Source organism: Ceratotherium simum, chromosome 27 (assembly GCF_057802395.1).
Source record: "Ceratotherium simum simum isolate JZ-2026a chromosome 27, ASM5780239v1, whole genome shotgun sequence".
NCBI classification, from domain to species: Eukaryota; Metazoa; Chordata; class Mammalia; order Perissodactyla; family Rhinocerotidae; genus Ceratotherium; species Ceratotherium simum.
In genome coordinates this window covers 15,144,641-15,162,456 of record NC_141926.1, presented here as the reverse complement: position 1 = coordinate 15,162,456, position 17,816 = coordinate 15,144,641, and the positions used below count along the sequence as shown (strand labels likewise).

At 33.7% G+C, this 17,816-nt stretch overlaps 1 protein-coding gene across 1 annotated transcript; it reads right to left on the bottom strand.

The window, feature by feature from the left end:
- Positions 1–4,089: 4,089 nt before the first annotated feature.
- LOC147913422 (keratin-associated protein 19-4-like) lies at positions 4,090–4,268 on the bottom strand. The gene is given in 2 exon segments (XM_087417837.1): positions 4,090–4,244; positions 4,247–4,268. Coding segments are annotated over 2 exon segments (177 nt in total).
- Positions 4,269–17,816: the final 13,548 nt, after the last annotated feature.

The following is a 17,816-nucleotide window of genomic DNA, read 5'->3' as shown; positions in this document are numbered from 1 at the left end:
ACTGGTCAAGGTCATGTGAGAATTCAGCACAATTTCTCTTTATGGCACCTAATCCTGAGTCTCCAAAATCATCAGCAAAGGAAAAATGATGAACAATTCTTCCTAATAGACTTTCGTTTTGATTCTTCAGGAAAATGTAACTGGAATGGTGTGTCTACTTACCATTCTGTGCTACTTGTCTGGACCTGTTGGATTTGTTTGAGTCAAAGAAAATAGAAATAAGTGAAAAAGATTCAGTGTCAGTAAGGATAGTTAGGTTTCCTCTTTTAATTGTCTACAGATGGGACCACAGCTCCAAGATTCATTTTACACTAAAAGCATCAATAATAAAAGGACCTGAATTATTTAGTTGATATTAATCATTAGTAGTAGAAAGGTAACACAAATCAACAGTTTCAAGGCCAGTGGGTCAACAGCAATCATTTCTCCATTCAAACCACAAAATGTGAATTGAAATTATGCATCAATTATTTCATAAAGGCAATGAATGTTCATTGTTCATTAAATGGTAGAAGAATAAATATTATAAAGCTTCATCTATCTAAGACATCCATCCATAAGCCCACAAGCAACTTTGACTTTTTGAGCCTCTAATGTGAAATGTCCTAGAAAGACACCAATTATATCACTTCTTGCAGAAACTCTCAGACACAGGATTAACCCAAAGTGAAACACATGTATGATAAACAGCAAATCTCTTTGACCTACTGGGAAATCAAGAGATCAGAATTTTCATTGTTAAAGTTAAGAAAATTTCACTTGAAAGATATACTCAGTACAAGTTTGTTTTTTTAACAGCTATGTATTTTTCTGAATAAGCTACACCAAAGAGGCTTTTGCAAAATAATTTATTTACAACAAAACTAGTCATTTGAAAACACTTTCACATACATACCTTCCTCTGATCCTATCAACAACTTTCTGAGTTTTTGCTGGAAAATATTTTCTTCATTTTACAAAGTTACTTTACCTTTGGAAGTAGAATTGTGCAACTTCATAATCATTTATGAAAGGCTAAGAGATTTTCTTAAAGTTATGTAAGCAAATAAAGAGGCTTTAGTGTGATTCGCATCACTTCACTCCTAATTCATATTACCTGGAGGAAATGTATCAAAAAATCAACTTTTAAGAATCGAAATATAATAGTTAAAAATACAATTTGGTTTCCAAAGAGGACTTGGAAATCGATTGTCAACGTCTTGTTCATTTTTTCAGCTAGTACTTTAGTTCTCTATCATTGGAGATCCCAATGAGTCCTGATCAATAACATCTTTGGATCACAAAATCATGTTATTTTAATGACTTTTTTCTTTTAACAAATATTCATTGAGTACCTCTGTATGGGGCAGTGTGTTAATACAAGGGGTACATACAGACCCTGACCTCAAAGCCTGTACAATGATAGAGATGCTAATCATCCGTACGACCAATCCACAATCACTAACTATGGTGGGCACTAACAAGTCTGTCCATATTTCTCCAAAGTAGCAAATAAATGTAGAATGACTTATTTTAGATCGATATTAATTTTCTTAATAAAAAAGGGACAATTTTTTTCACAATTTGACACACAACTATTATTTTAAAAAACAGCATACATTCTTCAGCATCTAAAGGTTTAGAGAAAGTGCTTGTTTATTTTATTCAAGGTGATTTTCTTATCTTGTATTTGACAGAAAACAGCCAGCAGTAACATAAGGTCTAGTTGATGAATGAGAAATTTTTAAGACTAAATGATTTGCAAGTTTCCTTGGAACCCGGTAAGAGTACATATGTTAAAATTATCAGGCAGATGCCTCCAAAAGCTCATCAAATGATCATATTGTAGAAAAAGGCAGTTAAACAAGAAACCATAATAACCTATAAATTGAACAGTGCCATTCTTATCTTTATTAAGAACTTGTTTGAAATGAGCACATCCTGAACTCTGCAGAGGAACATGGTATGATTTCAGTTCATTACTTTGTCTTTTGATGTAATTGTCACATCAGCTCACCCGAAATCTTCTTCCATGTGTAGAGAGTCCTTGTACTAACTTTTAGATGACATGCCCTTGAGAATGCAAAGCATCTGAAAGCTACCACAAAAACATTGTTTGTTGGGAAGAGGGAGGGGAAAAACTGATATCAAGCATCGCTACAACATAAGAAATTGAAGAGACCTTGGGTAGCATCTAAAACAGTGATTTTTTCCAAGGAAATTTTGATTAATGGAAAGTCTGGAAAACTATAATCAACCTATTAGAAACAAATTATCTAAGAGTATATCCTAGAAAATTAAAATAACAAAGGCACTCCAGGTGTTTTTAATTGAGACAGTCCTCAGCCTTACTTTTGAGAAACAATACCTTTTTAGAAGCAAAACCCCCACTCTACAGATGGGAAACAGGAAAGCCAATTAAGTAAATTAATTTGTCAAGGAAGCAAAGGAGACTTTCAGTTATATATATATATGTTATATAAAATATATATTTATATAAAATAAAATGTTTCTCACATATTTATATATTTTATTTATTTTAAGAGATAAAATTGACCTTATTATATACAAGTTTCACCCACTATCTGAAAGTAGAGCATTCCTGTGAAACCTTTTGTAAGCCAAATGGCATAAAGTGAAGAAGTGATTACCATTAATTTATATGGGAAAAAATTCTGAGCATTCCCAGACCCAAAAACTAACCTACCAAATCATACCAAATAACACATAAAACCTAAAATAACAGTTATATATAGTAAAATCAGGAATGATGTGATAAACACACAGCTTGTATAATGTAGAATAACGTCTGTACAGAGTAGTTTCTTTCACTTAGTAGAATCGGGAAGACAGCAAGCACACTGCAAGGCTGAGAGGTGGTGGTGTTGATGATGGTGTGTTAGGCTGGGTCGTCAGAGGTTGGGGTGGTGGGAGGTATAGGAGACTGGACTGCAGGAGAGAGGAAGAGGGTCATCTGTTAACATCCATCGTTGTCTGAATCCATCAGGGAAGGTCGGTCACTAATGGCTACACCTTCTTTGTCTGCCTGCCTCAATGTCAAAGATCGAGGTTCTTAGTCTGCTGTGGCTAGTGTGGAAGGTTTGAAATACAACAACATGCTTGATGGCTTAGTTTCTATAATGGGCTTGCCACAAAACAAATGCAGAATGTTACTTTCACTTTTTTTCATAAAAACCAAAAATCTTCTTCAGATTTCTTTCAATTAGCAAAAACAGGTACTAATATAGGTCTTTTATAAAAGTGAAGTGGCATAAAGTGAACTTTCAGACAGTGAGGGAAAACTGTAAAAAGACACTAGAAATTTGAAAATTCAGTGTTGGGTTTGGGGTTGCTGGTTATAGCACTCTTTGTACCTTACATATTATTATAAATATTATTTTGTATCAGGTCAATGTTTTATTCAAACACTATTTTCTGTGATTGCCGTAGATTTACTTTCCCATAATAAACCCCAGAATACAAACCACGCTTACTAGAATAAAGTTTGCAATTAGTTTTTTTTTTTAAAGTCATAAAAATAATAGTGTACAGGATGATTTATAAAAACAAAATCACACACAAAAACCACTGAAAACAAATGAGAGGTAGGACACATGAAAGTACATAGAGGTTTTGTCTGTCTTGTTCTCTCATAGCCTCAGCACTTACAATGGTGCCTAGCACATGGAGACATGCGGTGAACATTTATTGAATCAAATTCATTATTGATTCAAAACGTTGAATCACAACACTAAATGAGAAGAAAGAAAGACAACATCCTGATTTAAGTCCCATATACCAATTAGAAACGTACTGAAATGAATTGATAAAGCCTTGCTCCCTATGCCAGTTAAATATGTTTACTTAAAAATATTTTAAAATACAGGTTACCCATGATCAGAACAGATGCTAGTGACTAAACAGTAATGGGTGAAACCCTGATTCAATGAAAAACTCCAGATTCTTCCAGAGAAAGGAACAACTAGTTCCTTCTGGAGCATGAAGCCAACAAATGTTTGATATTTTCTTTACATCAAGAAAAGTGTTCATATCATTGAAGCATATGGGCAAGAGCATGGGAAGAGAAAGAGTCCGAGGATCTACAAGTTTTTAGTAGAAGTCAGAGAATCCATATCCTCCGTACCACGATGGGTGGCAGAAGCCATATCTGTAGCCTCCATAACCCAGTCTGTGGAAGCTGCCACATCCACAGCCACAGCCGTGGCCCAGGCCACTGAAGCCTCCATAGCCATAGCCGAGGCCTCGTAGTAGTTGCCGTAGCAGCTCATGGTGTCAGGGGTTACAGATTTGGTTTGGTGCTGAAGATGATTTTTCTGAATGTAAGTGTCTCTAGCTTCCCAGAATGATTTTATACCCTCAGTAGTGGGTGTGGTAAATAACAATGACAAGTGATCTCATTTCCATATAACAGAATAATTTAAAGTCTAAATATTCTTTTAAATTGTTCTTTTCTTACATATCAAAGGTTCTAAATTTTTATTAAAGATCTTTCAGGAATGATTATCATTTTTTAATGAATTTGCTTTCCTAAGAACAAAATGTTTCCAAGATGAAAAACAATTATAGCCTCTTCCAAGGCCATGCTGGTGTTCTAATTAAAATGGTCTAATTCGGTTGATGGCTTCCAGTAGCCTTGTAATTACATAACCTCAGATTGCTTTTCTTTTTAACTTGCATTCCATTGTTTTAGCTACTGATCATTCCCAGCCCCCAAGGTCTTTTCTCCATGGTGGTCAGGGCATAGTCACAAAATCATTAGTGATTTCCAGATAGTCAAATTTAGAGGAAATCTTCTTGGTTTTCAGCTTTGGTTTTTGTTTGTTTTTTGAACTTTCCTTGACATTTGGCATTGCTGCCCTCCTCATCCATTCATTCTTTTTGTAAAGGTTTGTTCTCTTATTTTCTATGACAAATGTTCAACTAGCTTTCGCTCCCGATTCCTTATTAGTCTTCTTCCTAATTCCTTATTCCTCCATTAACTCTAAAAGTCTTTCTTTTCCTCCATATTCAATGTATGCACTTTTCCCATGAAATTTCATTAAATATTGCATCTAATAACAGTGCTTACACTGAAGACTTTCAAAAGGCTTCTCTAAACATCAACTCCATCAATTTGACTTTTATTAGATATCTCCCATTTGAATTATACTCAAATTCCATGTCTAGTAGTAAACTCATCTTTTTCCATGAAACTGCCTCTTTTCTGTATATCAGTCCCTCAAGCTGCATACCAAGGTATGATCCTGGAATCCTTTCTCATATTTAATAAATATCTCCCCAACTCTGATCACCAATTATATACACTCAATTGGTCACCAACTAAACCACACTAATAATATTTCATTAATATGACTCATAAGTCTATTTATTGTTATCACTTAAATCAATCCTCTACCACTTTTTCCTGGATTAATGTAAGAGCATCCCCACTGCCCCAAGGAAGAGCCATCATCTGATCTGTTCTCCATACTGAGTCCAAAGGAACATTCTAAAAAACAAATCTGATCATTTCATTTTTCAACCGTTGTATCTTTCAGTCATTAAGGAAAAGATTAAACTCTTAAATTCACAAACAAGGTTTTTCATCACCAAACTTATTTTCCTCCATCTTGCTCGCTTACAATCTACCATATATTTTCCTTTATTTCATGTGTAACTAACAAAGACATTAACCTACTGCATGCTTTTGAGACTTTACAGGAGCTGCTCCTTAATTCTGGAATTCTCTTTTCTCCTTCTATACCCATCTTATTCCAACCAATTCTTCAAAACATAGTTCAACAGTCACCCTCTCCAAGAACATTTCAAGGATGTTGAAGCTACTTCTACCTCTGCCTGATGCAAAAAATCCTTCAGAGCTACCAAATGCCCTGGACAAAACTCTATCTTTGCATTTCATCAGATTTTAATATACTAATTAGTTTGTTTACTATTGTTTCCATTACACTATCTACTCTTTGAGGGCAAGGACATTTATTATAATCACATATTACAACTTATATGAATGGAACAGAATAGGCAATATATTGTTAGTTGAGTGAATAAATTATTAAATAGGCAGAGCTATCCAAAACAAATAAATTCTGTGCTATCTCTGCCTTTTGGATCTTATGGGTTTTCCATTCTTCTGCTCTCAACTTTCCTAAACAACAATAAGTTTTATTTACTTCAATGTGTTTACATCCTTCTGTCTATTGAGAGATTCAAATTGAAATTAAAGAATAATTCTGGAAGTTTTGTTTTTGCTAATAATTTGCATCTTAGATTTCCTGGGTAGGTGAAGTAGCAATTCCATAGGTCTGAATCTCCCAATATATCACCTAACAAGTATACAGACCATCAAAAAGAAAATTATAATACCACACAAATTCTATGCTTTCAACAAAACTACAAGACGAAGGGTACTACAGACTTCAAATTAGAAAAAGAAGTAGACAGAAGAAGCATCCATTTCCAGTGGAGATATTTCTTGAGTTCTTCCTCTCACCCTTTATGAAGAACAAAGCAACATCAACAGGGAATCAGAGTGCCAAAGACTGAACAAGAAAAATTGTCCCAAGAAAGAGAAAATCTTCTCCCCAAAAGGAAATACTATTTAAAAACAATTAATAGGTCAAGGCAAACTACAAGAAAGTGCTTAAAAGAATGTAGAAATAGAGTACCAGTCAATTTTGGAAGGCAATGATTCTGGTAAGAAGGGAGGATAGTGTCCTTTGGAAAATTTGCAGTGAAGAAAACAAAGTGTGAGGAGAAAATATAGGGCCCAGGTAGAAGGAAGGAAAAAATGAGGGAAAAACTACCAATTCCCCTCCAAATAAAGCCATGCAATTAATTAACAATGCTTTAGGACCAGCCCAGTGGCGTAGTGGTTAAGTTCACAAACTCCGCTTCGGCTGCTGGGGGTTCGCGGATTCGGATCCCAGGCACAGACCTACACATCGCTCATCAAGTCATGCTGTGGTGGCATCCCACATACAAAAAAAAATAGAGGAAGATTGGCACAGATGTTAGCTCAGGGACAATCTTCCTCTCCAAACAGAAACAAAAACAAAAACATCCACGATGCTTTATACACGGAAACAAGAGAGCATGCCTAGACTAGGAACATGATAACGAACCTCACCAGCCCTATCCACAAATCCAGGTGTGCAAGCAGTCTTCATCTATATAAAGTATATAACAAAAACAACAACAAAAATGATTATCAAAGCACTCAGCTGATAACCCCTCACACACAAACAAACAACAAAAAAAGAAGCAAAAGAAAACTTTAACAAAACAATATTGAATTAAATAATTAAAAATTAAATGCACAAGAGATAGGAAGAAATAAAATGAGTTGAAAAACTTAGGAAAGAAAAGAAAAAATAAAATCATATCAGAATGAAAACCAAGTTCCAAGAAACATGGATTCAAATGAAAACAAAAGATGACATTGTGGAAAAGCAGGAAAATAATGAAAACAATGAATATATGGCTAAAAAGTAAATAAAAAGAGAGAGAAAATGGGTAAAATGAGAGACAAGCAGAAATCCAACTTACATGTAAGTAGAGTTTGTGAGAAAAGAAAAAACGAGACAAAGTAATATTCAAAATTATAATCTAAGAAGAAATGTTAAAATTAAAAGAAGCCCTCAATGTACTTATTTTAATAGACGTTCATTACCTCTGAAAATAGATCCACAATGAACAACTTCAAGACATATTCTAGTTAAAAGTTCTGGAGGTAGATAGTGGTGATGGTTGCACTCCAATGTGAATGTACTTATTGCCACTGAACTGTGCACTTAAAAATGGTGAAAATGGTAAATTTTAAGTTATGTATATTTTAACACAATGAAAAATGGACTTAAAGGTAAATAAAAACATCTTCAGTGCATCAAGAAAACATAAAATAACTTACAACAATGAAAGAATTAGACTCTTGTCAAACTTCTCCAAGGTGACATACAAAGCAAAGCAATGCTTTTGTAACATTTTCAAAAAACTCGAGGAAAGAAAATGGGAACCAAAGATTTTGTATCTAACCATTCTGTCATTCAAATATCCCAGTTATAGAAAGCAACAACAACAACACAGGTTTTAACTATGCAAGAACCTAGCAAAAAATATTGGACTCACAAGGCCCTCTTGATGAATCAACTGATGATCCAACAGAGATAACTGGGACAACTTTAACAAGGGATAGATGTTGAGAATTTAATATATTTAATTTTTATCTAAGACTAAACCAAATATGAAGATAAGAGTAAAAGAATAATATGTCAACATCATATGGTATTAAAAAGTAAAACTAACTCAACTAAAAATTAAAGAAGTTGGGAGGAGAAAAGGTAGAAAAAGTTACATGATAGTTGAAGTAAGAGATGATAATCAATGATTATCATTTAAAACTGACAAATCAGATAGTAAAAGTTTAAATAAGAAAACGAGAGGCTAAGGATATTTTTACCAAATATTCATAATTAACCACTAAAATAATTATCAAAACATTTCTAAATATCAAAAGAAATTTATAAAGTATTGAATAAATATAATATAATATATAAAGAAAGAAGCAGAGAAAATATAACAATGCAATAGTAATTATAAAATATTTTTTCAGAGCTGACACTAAAGCTAATAGCAACCTAATAAATGTGAACAAGCTTAACTTACCCATTAAAATATTAACTGGGCTCACAAAGAAACAGCTATTTTCAAGAGAAACATTTAAAGCCAAATGATTAAAAAGTCTAATAATAGAAGTATATCCAAACTGATACAACAAGATACCACTATACACATTAAAATAGACACAGTTCCAGAAACTGACAATACCAATTGCTGGTAAAGATGCAAAATAGCATGAACTCTCCTTCCTTGCTGGTGAGAATTCAAAATGGTACAGCCACTTTGGAAAACAGTTTGGCAGTTTCTTAAAAAGCTAAACATAGTTCTATCACATGATCCAGCAGTTATTCTCCTTGATATTTACCCAAATGACTTGAAAATTTTTGCCTACTCAAACACCTGCATGTGAATATTTATGGAAGCTTTATTCACAACTTCCAACAACTGGAAGCAATGTCCTTCGATAAAGGAATGGATGAACAGCTGCAGTACATCCGTACAACGTACCCAGGAATAAAAAGAATTGAGTTATCAAGACGAGACATAAATGAGTCTTAAACGCATATTACTAAGTAAGTTGCTTACAGCAGAGAAACATGACAACCATTACCTCAGCCAGTTGATCAAGGTCTACATCAACAGTGAAAAGTTATGTTGATAGTATGTACCCTTGATATGATGTGATGGAAATGGCTCTTTACCTCTGCAATCTTCCTCCCAAAAACCATAATTCTAGTCTAATCATGAGAAAAACACTGGGTGGACCCCAGTTTTGAGGGACATTCTACAAAATACCTGAGCAATACTTCTAGAAACTGTCAGGGTTGTTGGGGATCAGAAAAGTTAAGAAAGTATCTCAGCCAAGAAGAGATTTCAAGAGCTGTGATGACTAAATGCACTATGCTACCCTGGATGGTATCCTAGAACAGAGAAAGTATGTTAGATAAAAACTAAGGAAATATGAATAACGTATGGACTTTATTTAGTAATAACATATCAATATAGATTCATTAGTTATAACAAATGTACCATACTAATGTAAGATGTTAATAACAGGAGAAATTGGGTGCAGGATTTACAGAACTCTCTGTGCTACCTTAACAATTTTTTTGTAAATCTAAAACTGTTCTACAAAATAGATTATTTTTTAAAAAATGTATACACAAAGGTATACTAGACAAATGGGAAGAATGAGAACGCAGTGGTTATGACTCTGATATCAAAGTAAAATCTAGTCAAATGATAAAATGCATCAAAGAAGGCCATTTTCTTAGTTAAAAGTTAAAAGACGATTCAAAATGAAGAAATAACAGTTATGATTCTATATGCAAAAACAACACAGCAACCGCCTTTATAAAGCAAAATATATTGGAGATGCATGGAGACATAGATAGACCAACACACCAATCCCGGAACAAGACAGGTAAAAAGTAAAAATATAAGTAAGAGTATGGAGGATCAAAATAAAATAAGCAGTACTGACTGACTTTAAAATTAAATATAACTTTACATTTTGATAATAGAAAATAAAGATTATTGTCAAGCATCTATGAAACATTACAAAGATTTATTATATCACAAAGAAAGCATCAGGAAGTTCCATGAAGTAGATGTTGCAAAAAATATTCTCTAATCACAATGCAATACAAATAGAAATTAATAAAAAAATAAATAAGAACCTAACGGGCCCTTCTACCCAGAAATAAAAACAAAAAACTACGAGCTCTTGGGTGAAGGAAAAATACAAAAAAAATTATAAAATTTTTAAATGGTGATAATGATAATGAAAATACTGCATATCATAATATGGAGTATACATTACAAAGATAGCTGAGGAAAATCCAGACACGCACATATATCAATGAAATACAAAAATGCAATAATTGAATTAAATTTACAATTCAAAATTGAGTAAAAGTACAAACAAGTAAATAAAGAGAAAGCATAAGAAGGAATAATAAAGATAAAAACAAATTTGATTAAATAAAGCACAAAAAATTGGAAAGAATAGAATAATTAATAATGCAAAATCATAGTTATTAGAAACAAATAACAAAATAGAAAAACTACCAGTTAACATTTTTGAAAAGGAAGAAGAAAAATATAACTAAATTAAACTAAAATGTATATTAAAATATATAATATATATTATAAATATATGTAAATAAATATATAGCTAGAGAGAGAGAGAGTCTTTGTAGACGTCTATGAAAATAGATTTGAAAACTTGGATGAGGTGCATAATTTTCTAAGGAAAAAGATTTACTAGAATTGAACCCATGATAGAAATATTAAAGACTAATTTTTGAGAAGAAACAGAAAGTAAGAAATACACACACACACATGCACACAAAAAGCCACAAGTCCCATCAGTTTCAAAGGCTATTCTACCAAAAATTCAAAGACATAGTCCTTTTGCAATGTAAATCGTTCCAGAGCGTTGAAAATGAACGAAGCCTCCAAATACTTTTTATGAAGTAAATATACCATTTACCTAAACTCGATAAAGATAGCATGCACACAAAAAGAAAATTACAGACCAATATTACTTATGAGTATGCATGCAAAAATACTAAATAAAACATTAGTAAATAGAATCTAATGCCATAATAAAAAAATACATCATGAAGAAATGGCATTTATTTTAAGAATATAAGTGATATCAATATGAGGACATTCATTAACCTAATGAATGGTATTAATAGATTCAAGAAGAAAAGTCATATACTATTTCCATAAATGCTGAATAACTTTTGACAGATTTCACGACGTATTCCTGATAAAAGCACTTAACAAAATAGGAATTGTTGGACAATTTCTTAACATAACAAAATTGTCTTAAAGTCAGCATCTCAGTTAATTATGAAACCCTAGAGGTATTTCCACAAAGATGAAGAGAAAGGCAAAGATGCCCACTATATTCACTACTATTAATCTTTGTCCTGGAGATAACTAAGGCAGCTGGGCAAGAAATATCAATAGAGGAGTAAGAATTAGGAAAAGATACAAAGAAGGAAAACTGTCTCTATTTGCAGGCAACATAACAGCATACTTGGAAAAATTCTTGAGAATCAAGGATAAAACTAACTCAAACTAATATAATTCATTAAGCAACACGATATAAAATTATCATAGAAAATCAATAGTTTGCATATACACAAAGAAGTAAGATATCGTGATAGAGAAATCCTCATTTACAAAAGTAACAAAGAATATAAAATGCTTCAGAATCTATGCTAAAAATGTGCAAAACTATACTAGGTATTTTAACTCATGAAAAACTTAAAAGTAGACTAGAATAAATTGAAAAACAAATCCTCTCTTCATTGAATGGATGATTCAACATCATAAGGATGTAAGGTTTCCACAAGTTTATTTACAAATTCAATTCAACCTCAATAAAAATATTTATAGGTTTTTTCTAATTGAGATAGATATATTGATACTAAACTTCATGTGAAAAAATAAATATTCAAGAATAGCCAGGAAAATATTAGTGTAAAAAGGCTATGGGGAAATTCTAGCCCTACCAGATATTAAACTATGATATAAGCCTCTGTAATTAAAAAAATGTGGTACTGGTGCATGAATAAAAAGACACAGGAATAAAATTAAAAATCCAGATATAGAGCCAAATAACATGAAAATTTAATGTATGATAAGATGGGCACCTCAAATCACTTGGGTAAAAATAGACTTTTTAATAAATAATGAGTGAGCAACTAGATTGCCAACCACTTGTAAAAAACAAAAAGACAGTGTAGATTCTTATCTACGTATGACATACAAGTAACCAATTCCAACTCTATCCGAGTCAAAACGTAAAGAAACCATACAGTACTAACACAGAACATGGGTGAATTCCTATACAAAATGGTAATAGGAAAGGCTTTCTAACTTTTACTCAAAAACCAGAGACAATAAATAAATAATTGATAAATTTGATTTTTAGTGTGAATCTTAATTGAAATTTGTATGTAATTTAATGTGTGTGTGTTTGTGTGTGTATCTATATCTTATCTGTATCTATAATTATGCCGATATCTATAACTATGCCTATACATTGGTTTGCAACAACACCACAAAGAAAAGAAAAAAAAACTGACAAACAAGGAGAAATGTATGCAACAAATGTCATGGGTAAAGGGATCATATTCTTAACATATAATGACTTTGAATATTGAAGGAAAAAGACAATGGGCAAAAAATATGAACAGATAATTCATCAAAAGATATAAAATGATCATTAAGCATAACAAAAGATATTCAGCCTCACTCATAGTATAAGAAATACAAATGAAAATTACCTTATATGCCATTCGTCACCTATCAGATTGGCAAAAATTTTAAATACATGCCAATGCATTCTGTTGGTGAGGTATGGAGAAATAGTCATTCTTGTACATGACTTGTAATGCAAATTTGTAAAGTCCAGATGGAGTATGTGGTTGGGAGAATAATGGCCCCCCTAACAAGTCTGTACCCTAGTCCCCATGATCTGTAAAATATTACTTTGCATGGCCAAAGAGACTTTGCAGACGTGATTATGGTTATGGAACTTGAGATGAGGAGAATATCTTGGTTATGCAGGTGGGCCCAATCTTATCACGAGTCCTTAAAAGCAGAGAACTTTCCCTCCTGTGGAGATCCAGGGAAATGGCAGCAGGAGAAGGAATCCATATGCCATTGCTGACTTTGAAGATGGAGGAATGGGCACAAGCCATGAAATGTGGGCAGCCTCTAGAAGCTGGAAGAGGCAAGGAAATATATTCTCCCACAGAGCGCAGAAAGAGATGTAGCCCTACCACATCTGTGTTTGATGTCTGACTCCTAGAACTATAATTTATTAATATGAATTATTTAAACCACCAAGATTATAGTAATTTATTACAGCAGCAATAGAAAACTAGTATATAAAAGAAATTGGCAATAACTACAAACCCATAAACTTGTGAATCAGCAATGCCTCTTCAGGAATTTACCCTGAAGATATGTCTCTAGCAATATAAGTATACATATGTACAATGTTAGTCATTGCACCATTGTTTGTAATTTCAAATAACGAAGAAACCCAGGCATCCATACATAAGAGAATAGTTGAATTGAGTATGGTGTATCCACAAAATGGAGTATTATAATACTTGAAACATTTAGAACTTTAAAGAAAGAAAGAACATGTCTTGAAACTGACATGGAATGATTTCCAGGAAACATTGTTAAGTGAAAAAAAGCAAAGTGCAATAAAATACATACAATATGTAATTTTTGTGTAAGAAATATGAAGATAAACAAGAAAATATACATCTATTAAACTATTTGTGTGTGTAGGGGGGGTGGAATGAAGGGTAAACCACAAACCAATCCAACTGATCACCCCACAAAGGAAGATTGGGACAAAGGTGGAAAGGATAGGAGGATGGGATAGAAGGGATGGATTCTGAGCTCTTACATGATAGATTTTTCTTGTTATCTTTTCTTGAAATAGATTTACATAATCATACAATGAGTACTCTTTTCTGTATGGCTTATTTAGTTCAATTATACGCCTGTAAGTTTCACCCACGTTACGGAGAGTAACAATACCTTGTTCTTCATCATTGCTGCGTGGGAATGTCACAAGCATTTATCCATTCTACAGATGTTGATGGACATTTAGCTTGTTTCCAGTCTGGAGCTACTGTGAATAGAACTAGTGTGGATGTCCATAGATATTTATTTTGGTAGGCATATGACCTCTTTGCTGTTGGCCACATTCCCAGGAGCAGAATTGCTGTGTCATAGAATATATGTATGTTCAGCTTCAATAGACATGACCAAACAGTTTTCTAAAGTGCCATACTAAATCAGATTCTCTATGATAATATTCAAAAGTTCCTGTTCCTCTACATTCCTACCTAAGCTAACAAAATATCGTAAGTACTTCCAATTTTTGCCTTTCTGGTGTGGGTGTAGTACTGCCTCTCACTCCGGTTTTAATGTACATTCCTCTGATGACGAACGGTGTTGAACACCTATAGCTGCTAATCAGGTATTTGAATATCTTTTGTGAAATAACTGAGCTTTTTGCAAATTTTTAAAATTGGTTTCAGATTTTTTCTTATTGCATTTATAGAATATCTATATAGATAATGTGTGCCAGTGCCACATAAATGTATGTCAAACATCTTTTCCCAGTCTGTGACAGGCCTTTTCAATTTTTTTATGGTGTCTTGTAGTAAACAGTTTAGAAGTTCTTAATATTTTTCTTTCTCAAGATTGTCGTGGTGGGGCTGGTCCGGTGGTGTAGTGGTTGGTTTCCCACGCTCCGCTTCTGCAGTCTGGGGTTTGCAGATTCGGATCCCGGGCGCGGACCGGTGCACTACTTGTCAAGCCATGCTGTGGCAGCGTCCCATATAAAGCAGAGGAAGATGGGCACGCATGTTAGCCCAGGGCCAGTCTTCCTCAGCAAAAAGAGGAGGATTGGCAACGATGTTAGCTCAGGGCTAATATTCCTCACAAAGAAAAACAAAAACAAAACAAAACATTAAATACATAGTGTGAAGGAAAGAACTAATGGCGAATCTCTAACCTCGTCCCCTCTTCTAAGAGGTATGGGAGACAAATTTGCCCTTCAGTGACTGATGGAGTTTACTGGCTGAAAATGAAAATGAATGATGAGGATCTTGAATGGGTTATTGCTTCCAACAGTTGACTGTTCTAGGACTGCTTTTAGCAGTGTGTAGCTGGTTTATCTAGATTGTTCATTGTAAGTAAATCTTAAATTTATAAACTACAGTTCTGTTGAAGATTGGAAGTTAGTGATGTAGCCAGATGAAGGCTAGGTGAGTAGCAAGTTGGATGCTGACATACCCTAATTCTCGTCTTGCCTGAGTTAACTGAAACTTCACTCCATTAGCTTTCCTCACTTGGAAAGAAAAGTGGGTCTGTTGTGGAAAAGAGGATTCTGAAAACTATATCTGACAGTTTGGTGTCTCTGAGATATTGATGCAGAGAGTACTATTGCTCTCATATTTTTGTCCTTGCCTCTTCCTTAGTAATGCTGTTGCTAAGTCAGACTTGTGTATCAAGAAAATCTGACAATTCAGACCTTTGTGATTGCACACCTATTAATAACTCTAAGAAAATTGTGCAATTCCTCTGAATGGTAAGCTTTAAAACATTACTTACAGAGACTAAAGAAGGTCCAAGTATAGGGAAAGATGTATCATGATTGTGGATTGGAAGAATCATTATTATTGACAGTTCTGGCCAATTTGATTTATAGATTCAGTGCAATTATAATAAAAATATCTGAGAAGAAATTTTTGTAGACATTAAAAGGTGGTTCTAAAATTTATATAGAAATGCAAAAAACCTGGAATAACCAACGATGTGTCAGTCCATGCCCGAGATCCGAACCTGCAAACCCGGGCCGCCAAAACGGAACATGGGAACTTAACTGCTACGCCACTGGGCCAGCCCCTGTATTTAATGTGTTGATGCTATTGTAAACTATACTGACTTTTTAACTTTTTTTCTAATTCTTTATGAATAGAAATGTAACATATTTTTGTAAATTAAATGTATACTGAGGAAACTTGATACATTTATTATTAATTATAATAGATTCCTTTCCAATTATTTATTATTATTATTATTACTACTACTATCACTATTATTTTAGCCTACTTGTAGTTATTAGGAACTCCAGGACAATGATGAATAAAAGCAGTAGAAGAAGAAATCTATGTCTTCTTCCCAAGCTCAGGAAGAAAGCATTTAGTATTTTACCATCAAGTAGTATGTTTGTTGTAGGTTTTTTCTTTGTTTTTGTTTTTCAGATGCCCTTTATCAATTTCTGCTTTCTGCTCCAACATGTAAAGCACTTGGAAGTCATCACTCCCATCCTGGCAACAAAAAAAATGCAAGGGGGAAAAAAATTGAATATTAATGATTTTCATTGGACCCACCAGGACTCTGAGGTTCAGAGCAAATCACCACCCTACGTCTGCAGAGACAGCACATCTGAACTTGCAACCTAGATCTGCTTACCTGGAACAGAAGCCACTAATGCTGACCCCCGGATGGAACACTTAAATGGTAATTTTGCTAGATTGCTGGAAATTGAGTATGCACTAGTGTAAGAATGAGAAACTCCTGGGGGTCAAGCTTTTAAGGGAATCTCTACACTTTACTGGGCTTTACCTCCAATAATTTCATTAGGTTCTCATGGTAGAGATCCAAGAAAGATCCCCTCATGGCTCTGGTAGGGGAAGGGAAGAGTAATCTACATAAAATACGCCCCGAGCCTTCTCCATAACAAGGGCTTACTCACCAGGGAAAAAGATCTAACCTGAGCTTTATCCTACCTGGAGCAAGGGAATTACTCCCACTAGAGTAAGTTTCAGCCTCCCTGTCTCACCTGAGAGAGAGAAAAAAACAGTGTCTACAGGAGTCAAGACGTCAATTAAAGGTATAGGGAACTCTACATCCAGAGAAGACAGTAAGAACTATACTGAAGAAACAGTTGTGAATGTCAGCCTTGAGACGCAAGCCCACTAACAGACTGAGATTTAATTGTAAAATTATAGAATGATTCTTTTCCCCTAAACCTTATCACCACACCAAAGAAATTCCAGTATAATAGTGGATTACTGCAGAAAGATCTGCAAAACACAGATTCTCTCTGACGAAGTGTACTTAGAAAAATCCAGTCGAGAGGAATCAAGCCTCTAGCCCCTAGAACTACAATATTTAAACACAGCCTGACTCCTAACCAGATTAACATAAATTCTTACACTAAAGGCCTCTTTGCCTCAGATCCAAGTACCCAATAAAACATATCTGATTTTCAACAATAACAAAAAAAATGCTACGCATGCCAAAGGCAAGAGAAAACACACTCAAGAGAAAATCAATCATTAGAACTAGAAATAGACATAATAAGAATGCTGGAATTAACAGGCTGAGGATTTAAAATAATCTATGGATATGATGTTACATTTTTTCCTACTTACTCTGATAACATTTGGACTTATGTTTATGATTTTCCAACTGGTAAGGTTTTTTGCATTCTTTAAATAAAACTCACTTGGTCATGATGTATTATCTATTTAATATATTGCTAATTGAACTTATTTATATATTCTTAGGAATTTTGCATTTTTTATCTTATGAAATTTTTATTTTAAGACATATTTTAAGCATACCAAAAGAAGGAAGAA